The sequence below is a fragment of the Neolamprologus brichardi genome, chromosome 3 (assembly GCF_056152115.1).
Source record: "Neolamprologus brichardi isolate AB-2024 chromosome 3, ASM5615211v1, whole genome shotgun sequence".
Taxonomy (NCBI): domain Eukaryota; kingdom Metazoa; phylum Chordata; class Actinopteri; order Cichliformes; family Cichlidae; genus Neolamprologus; species Neolamprologus brichardi.
In genome coordinates this window covers 2,421,809-2,440,112 of record NC_142106.1, presented here as the reverse complement: position 1 = coordinate 2,440,112, position 18,304 = coordinate 2,421,809, and the positions used below count along the sequence as shown (strand labels likewise).

At 39.5% G+C, this 18,304-nt stretch overlaps 1 protein-coding gene across 6 annotated transcripts in view; it reads right to left on the bottom strand.

The window, feature by feature from the left end:
- LOC102785947 (protein NLRC3-like) overlaps positions 1–18,304 on the bottom strand; it is a 172,069-nt gene that overhangs the window by 60,123 nt on the left and 93,642 nt on the right. For 2 of the 6 annotated variants that reach the window (XM_087838465.1, XM_087838468.1), the window contains exons 1-3: positions 2,800–2,844; positions 1,483–1,611; positions 1,279–1,398 (exon numbers count right to left, since the gene is read on the bottom strand). The exons of 1 other annotated variant lie outside the window; for it this stretch is intronic. In XM_087838465.1, the coding sequence (XP_087694591.1) occupies positions 1,279–1,398; positions 1,483–1,571 (209 nt within the window). In that variant the 5' untranslated portion in view covers positions 1,572–1,611; positions 2,800–2,844. Of the gene's footprint in view, positions 1–1,278; positions 1,399–1,482; positions 1,612–2,799; positions 2,870–18,304 lie in introns of those variants that run through there. 3 more of the 6 variants (XM_087838466.1, XM_087838467.1, XM_087838464.1) reach the window with 3 other exon arrangements.

Genomic DNA, 18,304 nt, shown 5'->3' with positions numbered 1-18,304 from the left:
GGAGAGACAGACGAATAGTGAGAACAGTCAGAGTCAACCCACAGACCAGCACCAAAGACCTACAACATCATCTTGCAGCAGATGGAGTCGCTGTGCATCGTTCAACCATTCGGCGCACTTTACACGAGGAGATGCTGTATGCGAGAGTGATGCAGAGGAAGCCATTTCTCCGTCCACAGCACAAACAGAGACGCTTGAGATTTGCTAAAGCAGATTTGGACAAGCCAGCTTCATTCTGGAATAAGGTGCTGTGGACTAATGAAACTAAAGTTGAGTTATTTGGGCATAACAAGGAGCGCTATGTCATGGAGGAAAAAGAACACAGCAGTCCAAGACAAACACCTGCTACCTACAGTTATATATGGTGGTGGTTCTATCATGCTGTGGGGCTGTGTGAATGCCTTAACAAGTACAACGTTCTGGAACGGCCATCTCAGTCCCCAGACCTGAATGTTATTGAAAATCTGTGGTGTGAGTTAAAGAGAGCTGTCCATGCTCAGAAGCCATCAAACCTGAATGAACTAAAGATGTTTTTGGTTTTTTTAATGAGGAATGGTCCAAAATACCTTCAACCACGATCCAGACTCTCATTGGAACCTACAGGAAGCATTTAGAGGCTGTAATTTCTGCAAAAGGCGGATCTACTAAATATTGATTTCATTTCTTTTTTTGTGGTGCCCAAATTTATGCACCTGCCTGATTTTGTTTAAACAATTATTGCACACTTTCTGTAAATCCAATAAACTTCATTTCACTTCTCAGATATCACTGTGTGTGTGTCTCCTATATGATATATTTAACTGACATTTCAAGGATGCCTCCTGGGTGTGGTGTTCCAGGCATGTCCCACCGGGAGAAAACCCAAGCCTTGGTATTCCCCCGGACAAGCTGGAGGAGGTGGCTGGGGAGAGGGAGGTCTGGGCTTCTCTGCATAGGCTGCTGCCCCCAAGACCCGGCCCCAGATAAGCGGAAGAAGATGGATGGATGGATGGATGGATGGATGAGTTTTATGAGTGAAAGTGAAATCTGTGCAGCAAACTTAGTGTTACCTCCTCTACCTTCCTACAACATACAGCACAACATGACTGATGGAAGAAAACATGAGCACAAGCATCACTTCCTGTGAAGTGCTGAAGTGGATTTTCAGTTGTTTAGAAACCAAAAGATTGTTTTTAAGAAAGTTTAAATGGGATTGAGGGAATGACATGTTTGCACTGCAAATTGTATCCAAAAACATCAAGCAGTTAAATCAAAGAGTTCATGTTACTAACAGCTCACCTCTCTGCAGCAGACACAGGCTGGACTTTAAAATTAATGGGACGATCTGCAGACCAATCACTCTTCAAGGACACACAGCTGGATTTAGGTTCATATTTACGTTTTGTTCCTCGTTTATTCCTGTGAATAATGATGGAGCAGTGATGTGAGTGCTGAGCTGTGACATGGAGAAGAGTCATGGACAGTTAGAGATGGTCATCTCACCTCTGAGCTTTGGTCTGGCTCTCATGTTCCCCACACAGAGTGGTTTTAGAGGGAGGGACTCCCTCCTCTCTGTCCTCACACTGATCCATGCTGCTGAATTCACATCAGCTCTCACACACACACCTTCACCTGCAAAAGGAAACACAAATCATTCATGTCCACATCAACTGAAATCCTCCTTTCCATCACTTGTACTGTCCAAATATCAGCTGCTTCTTTCCTGCTTCATCTCAGTGTCAGCTGAGAGAATGACAAACCCACTATGTGTCAACATTTGTGAAATGATATTGACCTAAATCTGTCCTGATGATAATGAGAAGCTTTGATGAGTTGTGACTCTCTGAGGTGTTACTAGGATGTAGAAACACTGGAGCCCAGCCCTGAAATCTTTGCTGTTTTCACTTGATAACAGCAGCTGTTTAAAGTTACTGAGTGTATTTAACAGTAAAGTGAATGTAAATGTGAGACACTGTGTGCTCACAGCTAAAGGCTGCAGTCAGCTGTGTTAGAGCCTCTTTCACAAAATGATCCTTTAATAAACACTCACACTGTCTATGTTGATGAAGCAGTCATGGGTGAGATTTTCTGCTGACATGTTGACAGTGTGACTTCAGCTTTTACACTGTTCCTGTTTCATATTACACTTCCTCCTCACAGTTGGCCTGATTTCACAGCTGCAACTAAATTTCCTGAAGAAAATCCGCAGACGTCTGAAAGTGAACTGAGGAGCCAACAGTCTGTTTACATGTCATGTCTAAGTTACAGTTAGAATAAATAATCATTTGCAAAGTCTGCTGCTCTCTCTGTAACCATATGACCATCAACTAACTCTGTGCTGCTGCTGCTCTCATTCACGGAGTGCTCAAACACATTTTTAACTTGTGTCTTAGCGTTAGCGTTAGCATGCCGTGTGGCTAGCTTAGCATCAGAGCTCTGGCAGGTGATTAATTAATCGTTAATTACTGTGACAGTAAAGGAGGTAAAGGCCTATAACGTTATCACAGATGCTGCGTCCTCTGTGGACTCTGAGTGAACTCACAAAGTACAAACTATACACAAACACGAACGTAGCTCAGAGTGGCGGACACACCCGGCCTCGTTGTTCCAGCTGTGAGTCTCTTACGGTGAACTATGGAGCGGCAGATTTGTTTGTGCTGGAACTAAGCTCCACACAGCTGATGTTAGCCAGGAAAACATTACACACTGGAGAGAACGGAAATAAAACCAGTTTGTTGTATGAAGAAATCAAACATGAGCTGAACAAACAGTAAAGTTTCTAAAGACAAACTGTTAAAGGAGGAAACAAAGCAAACTTACAGTTTCTTCACACACCAACAACGAGCTCCACTTACTTCATTATAGTTCATCTGCTTCCTGGAAAGCCAGGGCTTCATCTGAGCGGAGGCAGATTTTCACAATAAGAGCACTCTATCACTAATGTAACGTCACACTGACGGTTTGTGACTGTTTAACTTTGTGTTGACAGAATTAAAGTAACTTGGGGTCTTCTTTCCTGTTTCTCTGAGCAGATTCAGCTTTGACTGAAATAATCAAACTGGTAATCATCAACCATCGTATTAAAGGATTTATCATTTTATTCTGAAAATCAACAGGATCTGGTGATGATCAAAGAAGCTCCTTTTAATGGCTGTCATTCAAAGCTTTAAATGGACTTACCAACTTGTTACCTGGGATGGTTTTAGAGGCCTGGACAGTCGCCCCGATGGACTCTTACTTTGAAAGGCTGGAGTCACCTGTAAGAGCCATTTACACTAAAACTCATTAATACTCACATTCATCCCTTTACTGTTTCACAAAGGGTTCAAAAGGGAACGTCCACAATTTAACTGCAGGAGATTTTATTAAAGACATTTAGCAGACTCAAAAATAATAATACTCACTGTCTTTATTGTCTGTGTTCCTCTGTTCTGCTGTTTGTAACTGTGTAAAAAAAAAAACAAATTGAAACTTGCATAAATAAAAAGGGGAAAAATAATAATAATAATAAAAATAATAATAATAATAATAATACTCACTGTCTTTATTGTCTGTGTTCCTCTGTCCTGCTGTTTGTGACCGTGTGAAAAAAAAAATTAAACTTGCATTAATAAAAAGGGGAAGAAAAAAAAAAAATAATAATGATAATAATAATAATAATACTCACAGAAAAGTAATCAGATTACATGGGTCTGGGAACACTGTGTTCATTGTGTGTGAGTTTGTGTTTCCACCTGTGATGGTGAGATAAAGTTTCATCAGGCTTTGAAGCCTTCCAGCTAACTGCCTCACAGAGGTTCATATGTGGAGGCTTCATGTCTACACAAATCCCCCTGCTGGTCAAAAACAGCCAAACAGGCAGAGTTATTACAGGTCATGTTAAGTGCAGTATTTGTGAGACATCTCTTGTTGTTAGCAGCGTGTGCATGGCAGCAAAAACAAGAACTAGATTCACCTTAATACATGTATTTCACTGTGTTGTGTCCTCCGCTTCATGTTTTCATTCGAACACGATTTCTGTGTTTGTTTGTGGGTATTGTTCTGTAACATGTCAGCTCAATAAAACTGAATGTTAATGGCTGCCTACACCCAGGTAGATGTCTATGTTAGTGAATCTCAAACTATCAGATATCAAAATAAGAAAGGATCTTTTGCCTTCTCATTTTTCTTCCTCAAATTTTGTCTCCACAATTACAGAGACTAAATATTGTCATGGGATGTAATATTTTCATACACTAACATGATCTTTAATGAGTGCTGGTTGGGGCTACACGCAGTAATGCTAACATTGTTAGCACATTACTTTCAACAATTCAATTCACTTTTATTTATATAGCACCAAATCACAATAGTCGCTTCAAGGCGCTTTATTGTAAGGTAGACCCTACAATAATACATACAGAGAAAAACCCAACAATCATATGACCCCTGTGAACAAACACTTTGGTGACAGTGGGAAGGAAAAACTCCCTTTTAACAGGAAGAAACCTTCGGCAGAACCACGGAGGGGCGAGGCCATCTGCTGCGACCGGTTCGGGTGAGAAAAGGAAGACGGGATAAAGACATGTTGTGGAAGAGAGACTGAGATTAATAACAAGTATGATTCAGTGTAGAGAGGTCTATTAACACATATTGATGAAGAAGAAACTCCCAGTGTATCATGGGAATCCCCCAGCAGCCTACACCTATTACAGCAATCATTTACAGTTGGGTGGTTGGGCTGTCCACACGCACACACTCGGATGTTCAGCTCTCCATTCCTTCTTCACATTCTTCATATATCCATGTTGGAGAGTGTAAATACCGGGGCTGAATGCCTTTTGTACAAGAAAATACACCTCTTACAATCTAAGCATTATCAGCTGAAATGCAACAAATTTCTGCCACACTTGATGTAACTTTACTCTGGCCATGAGCACCAGTCCAACACAGAGCTTTACTAAACACTTTAAGGCTCATGTAGCCCCATTATTTTATATTGCACAGCTGCCTTGTGGTTTGTGTCACATATTTGTGTTTTGTTGCCCACAGATGTGCATCGTAGTATAGTTTCGGATTTCGACTGCTACACTCAGATACTAACAGATAGAGTTGGATGTGTCGAGACCAGTCTTGGTCTCACTTTTACGTGGTCTTGGTCTTGTCTTAGTCTCAGATCCCTTGGTCTTGCGGTCTCAAATCGACGTAGTGGTCGGGAGATTTGGAGTCAACAGTATCCATGACACACTATGGATACTGTGCTTTCACGCAGTAATGTGTCATGCGCGAAAGCATCAGCTCTAAGAGCCGTGCTTAGAGAGTGCTTTGTAGTGAATCAGAAGAGTCAACTCCCATTGAGTGAGAGCTGGCTCCTCACTTAATTTCCTTTCGCTGCTCAGCTCTCACACAGTGGCTGAGCTATGCTCCTATCCCTCAATATGGTGGCCAATCTCATGCGAGGATATAGGATAATATAATTATGTGAAAAACAGAGGGTGAGAGACGCGACAGTCAAGTGGAGCGTGCGTCTGTCCTTTCAGTAAGTGAGTGAGACAGTAGACAGCAGTGAGAAGGCTGTGTGAGTACATCGCAAAAACACATAAATATGCCTGACATCCGTAAACAAAGCAGCGTCCGGCTGCAGTTTAATGGCTTTTTTGTCTCGGTCTTGGTCTTTTTTCGACTTTGTCTTGGTCTTGTCTTGGTATCGATACCCTCTGGTCTTGGTTTAGGCGGTCTTGACTACAAGTTTACTAACAGACAGAAACAAAGAGAAGCTGTCTTCTCTGAAGATGGTCTGCCTGGATTCGTGATGACACCTGAAGGTCCAAACCTTTGAGACTGACTCTCCCAGAGAAAAACAGGCCTATAAATTCTGTTGTTAGGACACGGCCCCTTCTCTAACACTACAGGCCTGACCAGAGAACCAGAGACGGTTGCCATGGTGATGTGAGAAGCGACATCTCCATGTAGGGAGATGTGGGAAAGGTGCAGGAGATGACACGTGAGCCGTACATGGGTCTAAAGGCTTTCCTCCAGCTGTTGAGCGATCACATTAACGATCAGTTTTTACCACATGCAATAAAAGTGTTTCCTGCCTGGGTGAGGCAGCCTTTGTCTCTGAGCCAAAGAGATGGAGGTCAGTGGAGCCATGGACAACTCATCTGAAATTCTGTTTGATCATAAAGTGTGAAAACACATCATTGGAGCATATTTGTCTTCTCTCTCATATAAAAAAGCCAACACAAGCTAACCTGGTAACCCAATAAAAACTCCTCAGTATTTGAAGGACACAAAGTTAGTGTGTTAGTTTGTTTTGCAGGACATCTCACAGTGTGATACATCATTTATCCAAACACACCATATACAAATCCAATATGTCAATAAAACAATAAGGTTACATTAGTGGAACTTTGACTTTGCTCTTAACAGTCTTTGAAAAGCAACAAATCCAGTGAATGTACTTTGATCTTGAAGTTTGGTGTAAAAACATCCTGTCAGCCCTGTGCTGAAAGTGCTGTGCTAATCCATCCATCCTGTTCTAATAAAGATACATTTCAGGAACACCTTCTTTAGATGTGTTCAGCTTTATTCATACAGCACCAGTTAACAAACACGTTTAGTCTCAAAGCTCGTTATATTGTAAGGTAAAGAGCCCAAAGAGTTCTCACTGGGATTCATTGATGAAGTGAATGTCATTCAGTAATCAGAGGTGGCTTTTTAGCTCTAACTGACTACATGTGTGTACTGTATCGTGGATGTGAAGCACATTTAACTGTTTGGCTGAGCACAGCACTGATTCTAACTTTAGTTACTCTGGACATTGTTAAAAGTGACAATATTGTTCAATATCACATTTGCTGTTTGTCAGGTGTCCTGTTTGAAGAAAACACTGACTGAACTGATTTCAAGTCCAAATCAAAAAGTTTGTGAGTCATTTTGTTCATGTATCAGCTGTTTAGTAATTTTATGACCCCCCCCCCCCCCCCCCCCTTTGCGGGCTATACAGTAGGGAGACAGTCCCCCTGTAGGTACGCCCCTGTTTGAAAAAAATGTAACAGTTGCAAAGAAAAAAGGTCAAATGAGTTTTAATTTGATGTCGTTTGCAACAACCAGATATTTTATTTAACCCTTTAAGACCTACCATAGAACCAAGTCCACCAGAGCTTATCAAATCGAATCAAAATCAAATCACTTTTATTGTCACATCACGTGTGCAGGTACACTGTGAAATTGCGAGTGAAATTCTTGTGTGTAAACTGCACAAGCAACAAAGGTGTGTAAAAATACAATAACATAAGAAGAAGAAAAATATAAGAATGGGTAAATCTGAGAAATATATGAATAAATATACAACATAAGAGTGAATGTGCATTACTGAATGTGTATACTAAATATGCATATCTACGTGTTTGTGTGTGTGTGTATATATATATATATATATATAAGAGTAAGATGGTTGTCTTGACATCAGTGGGTCAGGGCGCTGACTTATCTTTATATTTTTGCATGCTGTAGTGCCATTTTTGGGAGCATTTCAAGTTCCTATATATCAATACAACCGTTATAGCTCAAATTTTAATAATATGCATGCATTCAGCTCGAAAATCTGTCAAGTGTTTTAGTACGACTTTGCTAAGCTACGAACCCGCACCGCTTGATGGATTGTCAGAGCAGTACTGCTGTCGTACGCAGGAGTGCCGCGGAGTGATACGTACTGTGCTTCAACATAATATTACCGTATTGTGTGTGTATAACCTCTTTTTAAGTTTTGTAGATATTATACATGATTATGCTCAGGATCTGTCGGCCAGTTTCCACTGGAAATGCCTTTTGGTTAAACTGTCAGCAAGGAATTTGCATTTGCACTGTTAAATTTTTATTATATTATTATATATTATATAACTTTTAATGCACGTTAAAAAAAACAGCTGCTTGTTTAAGTGAAAATATATTGATCGTTTTTTTTTGTTTTGCACTAATAAAGTTGTAAAATATTTTGTCTAGTGTCAATTATATCATCCGTTATCGCAAATTTTCAAATGTATATCGTGATAAATACTTTTGTTCATATTGCCCTGCTCTAGTAACTACATAAATCGGTTAATTATTAAATCGTTTTTTTTTACATATATTTATAGTTAGAGAAATGTAAGAGGTTTATCCCTCAAAACTGTAAATACAAAAAAATTGCACAAAATATTTTCCAACAACAGGAAATTTGTTTTGAGTGTCTTCATAGTTTTAATTTTGAGATACACCAATTTTTATATACAGCAGGAAAAAAGAAAATAAATAGCACAATGCAAAATTTGAAACAAAAAAAAAACAGCATGTGCATCAAAATAATAATGGATTGCAATTACAATTTCACTATTCATTCACTCTCACATTCACACACTGGTGCAGGCAAACCACAGTTGCAGCCACAGCTGCCCTGGGGCAGACTAACAGAAGCGAGGCTGCAATAACGAGCCATCGGCCCCTCTGGCCAACACCAGTATGCGGTAGGGTAAAGTGTCTTGCCCAAGGACACAACCACCAGGACAGAGAGAGCTGGGGATCGAACCGGCAACCTTTCGGTTACAGATGAGCTTCTCATGCAATTTGAGTTCTAAGCATCCCAGAAACGATTCAGAAAAGCATGAAGTCAAACATGAGTTTTAAAAACACCAGTATAGGCTTATAAAGCTTATAAGGCCCATATGTAAAAAAAACCCTACATTTTCTGCGAAATGACGTCACTTCCGATTTCGGGCAGGTAATGGCGGACATGCAATAGTTCGTGCTGACATCTATTCCAACGTAGGAAGTGTTATGAACAGCTGATCAGATCGGCAAAGCGTGTTTCTGGAATATTATGTTTTTGTTGCTGCAAGTGCTATTTATGCAATTTTTGCAAAGCTATATGTGGAAGGAAACCGTGGCCTAAGACAAGCTGAATGAATAAGATGTCAGTACAACTCCTCTGGTTTCATATGCCAAAAAAATTATTGCGCTAGCTTATGTGGTTCCAGTTCTACAGAGATTTAAAAATAGTTATGCAAAACAGAGTGTGCCCGCTCCGACCGGTTTTTAAGGGTTAAAAGGATAAAATGACCCTATTAATATATCCATATTGATACATATTGATACCATCCTTTCACTCTTCACATGTGTTTACTAAATGTAATAAAGCTTTATCACTTTATAACAAATAGAAATCCCATCATCAGTATATTATTCATTCAAACCACAGATCGTGGGTCTAATTGAAGTGAGATCCACAGCTTTGACAGCCAACAAGCACTGATCAGCTGACCTCAGAGAGCCAGATATTACGTATGGTTGTAGTAACTCACTGACAGAGGTGGGTAGTAACGAGTTACATTTACTCCGTTACATTTACTTGAGTAAGTTTTTGAAAAAAAATGTACTTTTAAAGTACCTTTTTTGCACGATACTTTTTACTTTTACTTGAGTACATTTGTGAAGAAGAAACTGTACTTTTACTCCACTACATTTGTGGGGTGTGAAGACCCCATACCTCCTTCCTCCCGCTCATGTGTAGTGTTGCTGCGTGTTGCTCTAAAGTGCATTTAAAACAAGGGAGAGCATAGTGCTGCTGCCAGAGAGCAGCAGGTGTTAGCACGGCCCCTCCCGAGAACCCTCAATGTCTACATGGATTTAAAATTGAGAGGTGGGCACCGGCGCCAGAGGTAGGTTTGAATACACAGACCGTCGTTAACGTGCCCACCCTCAAGGCCCTATATATATGTGTGTGTTATGAGAGTGCAAGTAATGTGGATGTCTAAGTTGTGAGATAAAATTGAGGCACAGGTGGCCAGAAGGGGACGGGGACGGGGGGATGTCTCCCCTGCACCCTGGTGACACACCCGCACCCCAAGGCCCTACCTGTGTGGGTGGGTGTGGTGGAGCAGGAAGAGGGAGGTAGCTGGGGATGGGGAGGATGCCCCTCCCTAGGGCCCCCCGCTGACCCCAGTAGGCACCCCTGTCCTCTGGTACCCACCAAGGCAAGGGAGCCCAGGCCCATCCAGCCTACGGCAGCAGCACCGCCAAGCCCCACAGGACCCGGGGCAGCCCACCCTACCCCACCGCAGAGGAAACTGTACCTACCCCAGCATTCAATCTTCTCCCAGACTACACAAGACAACAGACACCCAGGTTAAGTATATTCTCCACCTCTCCTATGTCTCTCCCCCACCTGCAGAGTGGACTCCTGCAAGGATGGAACAACCTCCCTGCCAGTTGAAGAGCCCCCCAGTTAGGCCGATGCACAAGAGGCCCCCTGCGCCAGGACTGAGCCCCCGTGCACCCACCCGCCCACAACCTCGGCGACACACCGACGAGGACCGAAGGATGTTTCGCTTAAAAGCAGTACAAAAGAACCGCTATGTCTTCAGTGTCGGTGTCTTCAGTGTGAGCCAAAACAAACCAACTTTTCAGCATGAAAAAGCTCGTGTAACCTGAGGAAATGGTACGTTTTCTCCAAATATCTTTTTAGCTGTGGTTAGCTGGATGTCAGTCTTATGTTACAGCACCTTTGTCGCGCTCGAGCTGCGAGTCATATTTTCGGCGCTACGTTGTAGTGAGATAAGTTTGTGGGTGTTTTGTGCAGCTTCGGCTGTCCTTTTAACTGCTCGCTGGCTAGCTAGCGTGAGCTATAAGCTAACAGCTAGTCTGGTTAATGACGGTAGAGTTCATGTAAAAATGTAAACAGCTCGTCTCTACTAGTGATGGGATTTCCGGCTCTTTTTAGAGAACTGGCTCTTTCGGCTCAGCTCACTAAAAAGAGCCGGCTCTTTTGGCTCCCAACCAGCTCTTCAGGTTGTTTTGTTGCTTTAATTAATTTATTATTAACAATAATATAAAATTATGCACAAAAGGAATTACTAATGTAAAAAAAAAGTGGTTTTATTTATATATGTTTATATATAAATATATGCGGTGGCCCCTAGAGAAAAAGCACGTACAAACTCCAAAAAGCACGTACAAACTCCAAAACACATTTCTAGCGTTAACTGAACTTAGATCACTTAAATTACACAATTGAAAGCATGAAAGCATATGTGTATTGTTTGTGTATTTATACACAAGCACTCATATATATTCAAATAATTTAAAAAAACCAATGTTCATTTACCTGTTACTACCACACACCAAATCCGGTCATTGGTACTTCCTGGCTTGTGTAGCCACTAGGTAACCAAAGCTCAACACTGCACCCTAGCATTCTGGAGCACTTCTGTTGTCTTTTGTACGTGTTTTGGAGTTTTTACGTGCTTCGGGGTTTGTACATGCTTTGTCTCTAGGGGCCACCGTAAATATACTTTTATTTATTCCCTCCACATAAAATGTAATAAATAAATCATATAATACAAAAACCAACTATTCACGTTTCAACTTTTAACTATTTAAATTTTCAGCTTTTTCCTTTTAAACAAACACAAAACAACACAATTAAATATAAATTAAAATATGAAAACAAAAACAACATGCATAATCTCTGTCATATAAGCCTGCATTAATAAACTTTCTCAATCCTTTATCATCTGCAACTGAAAATAGTTGTGGATGATTACTATACCTTTCTAATGTGACGTTGTTGTCCCTGGCTCTCTTTCTCACTCCTGCTCTGTTCCTGTGCTACTGCGTGTAACTACCGCCCCTCCCCCCTCTGCCCAGCGCAAAGCACAAGGCTCGTATGCGGAGTGAAGCGGAAAAAAAGAGCGAGAGAGAGGGTGAGAGAAAGAAAAAAAAACCACAGCTCGCGATAAGGAGCCGGCTCGCGTCGTTCACATCAAAGATCCAGCTCTAAGAGCCGTTTCGTTTGCAACCGACACATCACTAATAACTACAGGAAGGTTCAGCCCGCCCACAGCAGTGACCCCGCCCACAGTATTAGTCAGATTTGAGTGAAACGAGCACACAAAGGTCACCTGAGGGGTCGTCACTCAGTCGTCCTCAGTGGACTTGAACTGTGAACCTCTGAACCTTCTTTTTTGTTTCAGTCATTCCAACAGCTGTGATGGAGTCAGAGCAACTTCATCGCTGATGTTCAGGTGAAACTGAACTTAATAAACTGTGTATAAATGATCAGGATGTATTCAGGTTGGATGTACACATGTGTACAATAGTTCTGTGTGAGGTCATAGTGCTTCATACGTGTGTGTGGGCTGAAGCACACACATGTGAGTCCTCAAAGATTTCACACACTTTACTGCACACATTTATAAATCCTAGTTTATGCTTGTGGATCATATCGGACACATCAGCAGCTCTTTGGAGACACATTTCTCTCCATAAGTAAAAGAGGGACACAGAGAGCTCCTGAAACTGTCAGGCTGTGATGAAATTTATTATCTGTGGAGTTGGTTCAGACTTTCAGTCAGGATGAGAAACAGAAGAGGAGAAATTCAAGATTTAACTCCCTTTGTTTCAATTTTTATTAAGTGCAGCACTTAGAATGATCACTGAATGATTAGATATTATCATGATCATTCTGATCTTTGCTTCAGTAAATTTTCTCTGACTGGACCTCTTTCAGTTTTAGTTGAAAACTGCCCCCACATGTCTGGTTAACCTTAGAGAGTCTGTAATGTGTTGTTGGTTCAGGCTCAGTCTTGGTTACTCAAACATCTTCTGCAGTGTTTTCTTCATTTATAACCAGTTAAACTTCTATAGTGTTGGTGTTCAAGGTGAAACCAAAACACAGCAAAAGGTTTAAATCACAAACATTCTAATGTCAGAATCTGTACAAGTTAAATGACTGTGATCTGTCAGTTTAACAGTCCAATGTTAGACAGCAGGGGGTCAGGGTGAGCCCTCAAAATCTGTTTCCAGCTTCCACCCAACCCACACTGAAAAAATAATCAGTGGGATAAACATAAAAAAAATATGTACATCGGTTGCACAAAATTAAGTTATGTTTGGTCAACCTTAGTTTTTTATGTTATAACTGCACACATTTTTTGGTAACATGAATATGACTTTTTATGTTGTTGTTATGTTTTTTATTCCTGTCAAATATTTATAGAAACCACTTGTTTATCAGACGTTAACTTTTTATGTTAATTGTATTTGACTACTATGTGTTATATTGACAAGGTTATTTTATGGTAAGCTTGTTTTATTTTAAAACAAATTTCAAATATATAATATATAATATAATTTATAATTTAGTGTTTAATAAATAAACTAAATTAAGGTTGATCTTACTGTATGTACTGTACACTTTCTCTTCAATCAAAGCAATAAGCAAAACATTTTTGAACAATGACCTTTATTTTTTGAAAATACTACACAGTTGTAACAATGGACTTTCAATTCAGGCTTCCAAAATATACACAAGTCATCTTTTTACAATGCATCTCTTGAAAACATTCTACAACATTCCTGAAAATTATCTGCTGGAACCTGAATTCAGGGCCTTATGACATCATGCTTATGTAAAAAATTGTTTTTTAAATGTAAGAGCCATACGGTACAATGGCAACAGGGGTGTAATTATTAAAATGACACAAAGAAGAGCCTTAAAATAACATTTTAACCCACAGCCACAAAACCAAGAGACCTAAACTGATTAGTATTGGTTTGCTTCTATCACTAAACATCACAATAACTAATACTAGACCATGCAATCTGTTTGTAGTGGTGCACCTTGGGAAAAAAAATGCAAACTTGTGAAATTGGTCAAAGGCACCAGTTCCGTTGAGAAAAATGGACATTCAAAGTTTGAATTTTTTTTTTTCAGAAGAGCCATGGCTTGAAAAGTGAACACTGAATACTGCAGTAATAAAGGCCCCAAGTTGAAAAGTGCCAGAAAAATAATTTTCACTATGTACTGCAACTTTACCAGTGCTGACTTAAAAGAAAGGATTGTACATATTCGAAGAGGTAAACATGTTGTTCCCACATCACAACTGGAAGACTGTTCAATCGTACAGTCTGTTCCTGAGAACCTGGGCCTTCTTTGAAAGGTTGTTCCTTTCGAGCTCCATAACCAGTTTCTGTAATACCTCGAAGGTATACTTCAGTTCCAGTGGGTAGGTCAGGTTCATCAGTGTACATTAGTCCAAACAGCATTGCAGCTGCTAGGGTATAGTTATCCAAATCCTGCAAGACTCTCTGACCTTCAAGGACTATCCGGATGTCCTCAGTGCTGCCCCTGGCATCTCTTGACTTTATGATGTAGATTCCCATGGTTGTTTCCTTAATAGATCGTTGGATAATGGCTTCATCTGTGGCCTGGAAAATGCAGAATTTCAAAATTTAATTAAACAGAACACTGGTCAAAGAACATTATACCAAATTTTCTTTTAATCTGTGTCACTATTCCAAAAAATGTTTACATTACATTAGGTGAACAAAAATGGATTCATTACAGCATGTGATTTGAGTCCTCTGAATGCTCAAAAAGGTAATGAATTTTTGAAGTGAGATCTCCAGGCAAAGAAGCAGAATACTGTCAGAGCATGGAGAGGTGTTCAACTATGAACTCATCATAGTTGCATCTAAAAGTCCTAATGCATCTAAAAGAAAAAAAAAAACAAAACGCACCAATGGTAAATTTTGAAAATCCCAGGTGATTTTCACCATACTCCTGGCATAGAGTAACAAGCAGCATTTTGTTAAAATTATTATTTTCCCCAAAGCGTATACAAAAAATTAAAATTCTTTCTTACCTGGATGATGGGCTCCAGAATATTCTGCAGTCTTCTTCCTATCTGTCCTCACTTTTTGAAGACCTTTATTAGTTTGTCTGATAGCACATCTATCTGCGAGAGTAATCTGGACTGCAGTGGCATGGTGGTAACGCACTTAAACTATGCATTTATCTAAAAAGAGAAGTTGTCATAAAAAATGCTGTCAAAATCTCAAATCTCGCAAGGTTATATTCACACAAAGTTGTTATTTTTTCTCATATTACTATTTAATAGCTATGGATCCCATGTTGCTGAGCAGTTCCACAGTTGCCCGGACTTCCATACCACCCAAAGCCTGTTTGCAACCACAGGAGTTGCTGCCTCCAGAAAGTAAATCTATTATAGTCATATACACATCAAGGTCTTTCATTAATACTTAGTTACATTAGTTAATTTGACCTTTCCAGAAAATGTAATTTACAGAATGTGAGATAACATATGCAAATCTTCACTAATAAATTAAATAATGTGATTAAAACCTTAACTGTAACACCTCTACATAACAGCACTAGAGAATTGCTCTGAAGCAACACCGATCTGCCCTTCGGCAGGTATAAGCAACATATATCGATACAGAAAAAATACATTTTACATATTTATGTTGTCATGTTTTTATCTCTTTACCCTCTCAGTCTCTCTATAAATCTCTAATTTGTTAGGTTTTTGTGTGTGTTTAACATAGTGTAAGCTGTTGAACGTCTCTGCAAGAAGTTGTCATAATTTATGTTACATTACATTCACTGCCCCAGAAAATGAAATAAACCCCCACCTCATGCACTTTCTCTCCTAATGAGTACTGCAGGCCCTTCATAGGTGTGGAGTTTCAACAAAAAACAACTATTTTCTATTATTTTGATATGACTAATTAGAGACTGAACATGCTTCTAAAACAAGTAAAAGCTGTGAGACTTAATTATGTTTAGACCAAAAATATAAATTATGTAAGATATATGTACTGCATTTTTACTAATTTAACAACCTCACCATTGCATTAGCTTAATGCAATAGCATTACGCTTATATTAGCTTGAAGCTCAAGGTCGTCATTTTATTTAATTTCTTTTTCTGGGCTCACAAACAGGACACACAACATTTAGATAACTGTTACACTGAATCTAGGGTCTGTGTTGAGTCTTCCAGCTGCTGACTACAGAACCTAGATTGATTTTCAGCATGTTTATAGCGGCTGTGGCTATGTGCTGGAAATGTTACCACGTGTGAGCAGTCACATTGGCAGCAGACATGTTTCAACAAGCTAGTCATATCCCTGCCCTATATTAGCTTGTTTAATGGTTAAGACACTGCAGGTACCACTACTTACTATAGACACCGATGCAGGTTTGTAATAGTCTGTTAATTTAGACTTTAAGAATATACAAACAATATTAACTCACATTATATATGTTAATTACTAATTTGCTTATCACATCATTTCGGTTACCATTAGCTAACTGGAGCCTAACATTGGCCTTTCATGTTTTTCAATAAATAGCCCACATACCTGTAAAATAACAACACCCCAGTAAAAGTCCACATATATAAAGGGTCTACACTCTTTCTCACTGGTGTTTTAGCTTTAAAATCTTATTTACCTTCAAGTGTAAAACTCCAGATGGTAGTAGACTTTCCAAAGCGAAAGACAAAAATGGCGGACAGTGCAGCCGATTTTTCCTCCAGAACCTTTCCAGGGGGCGGAGCCTGAGGATAAAACATGACTAATTTTTTTTTTCAACGTGATTTATTCTAAAAGAATGAATATCCTTAAAGAATATGTGAAAATTAAAAGACATATATATATACATGCATATATACATACATACATATATACATACATATATCTATCTATATATATATATATATATATATATATATATATATATATATATATATATATCATAAATATGTCATTTATATGTCATATGTCATAAAATGTTATGACATATACTTCTGGAGGGGGTTGATTATGGCACTGTGGGACACAATGACACACAATGAAAATTAAGCGTTTGTCCCCATGTGTAAAATAAAATATATATATATTTGAAATGCATTATTTTATGTTTAAATAATGGCAAACACTTAAACACGTGATTTAATTATTTTGTTGAAAAAGTGAGGGTAAGTAAAATATGTTGACATGAAATGTTGCTCCACAAAGAGACTCACCCATAAACATTAAAGTTTATGGGTGAGTCTATGGGTGAAGTACTGACCCACGTGTGTTATAATCAGGCAGTGAGTTTAAAAAAACTGAACACAGATCTAACATTTATAACAAAGGCTCAGTGATGTGAAACTTCAGGAAGGTTGTTGGATGGCTGATGAGGTGTAAGGTTGGTGCTGTGATGGTTCAGTGTTAAACCTGCTCATCAGCTCATCGTCTCCGTCCAGGCTGCCCTCCTCCTCCTGCTGAAGTCTCTGATGGAGGCCAGTGATGAGCTCCATCTCTCTCCACACATCTCTGATGTCATTCAGCTGGAGTTTGGTCTCCACCTTCTCTCTGTCTGTATCTTCACACCTCCTCTGTCATAAATTGGCTGTGTGCAGGCAGGAGAGGACCCAAATGCAAACTCACAGATGTGAAGACGTAAACTCAAAATACAGATTTATTGGCTGAGAGAAGGCGGTACAAAAACTAAACTGGAAAAAATCCTAATAATAATCAACTCTGAGAAACACGGAGAGGTACACAACCATGAGGGAGGACGGGGCACAGAACTGAGGGAGACGCCGACATAAATACACAGAAAGATAACAAGGGACGTGGGAGCACACGGGGAACACAGCTGACACCAATAATCATAACGAGACAGGGCAGGCGCAAACACAACATGAGCTACACTTACGAGAGACTATCAAAGTAAAACAGGTAGTAAACAGAGACACAGACTGGAGGGGGAGAGAGAACACGGAGGCAGGGGCGGACCACTGAGGTCTGAAATACAACCGGACATTTTTGATTCCTTTTGAGTTTGTATTTCACCCTCAAATTGTTTCATTTTGTTTTTTTCCCCTTGCCTTGTTTGGTATCTTTTCAGCTCAACTGAATTTAGTTGCTTTTCACTGACATACTGCATTAGTATTACTGATCTGAAATCACACAAAGAACTTAAAATCCTAGTTGAATTTTATTACTGTAAAAAAAACACGGACATGTTGAGTAAATTTTTATAACTTGAAATGCAAATATAAAATGTACATTTTGTAAACAACAACTATTTATCTAAAAATGCAGCCAATACTCCTGCTGTATTTTTTTCATTTGTATAAGAATTAAAAAATATTACTAAAACTAAAATGAGAGAACAAGCAGGTGTCACAATAAGATGCCCAACAAACGATGTGTGCCAGTAAAAAAAAAAAAAAAAGCTTGTACACCAAAAGACAGATGAGAACAGCACAGGTATAAACCTGCAGGCCTGACAACAGGAGGTGTATCACTCCGCTGGTTTTCTACTTAGTGACAGTGTTTATGTTGCAAATGTGCCTCTGTGACATTCATTAGTGCCCTCACTGACACACAAAACAAAACAACTACACAACAGTAATTGGTCGACATGGTACCTTTTTCCACCGATAGGAAAAAAAATGCTTAAAACACACACACAAACGTGACGACAGTACTTAGAAAAAAGTGTGGCT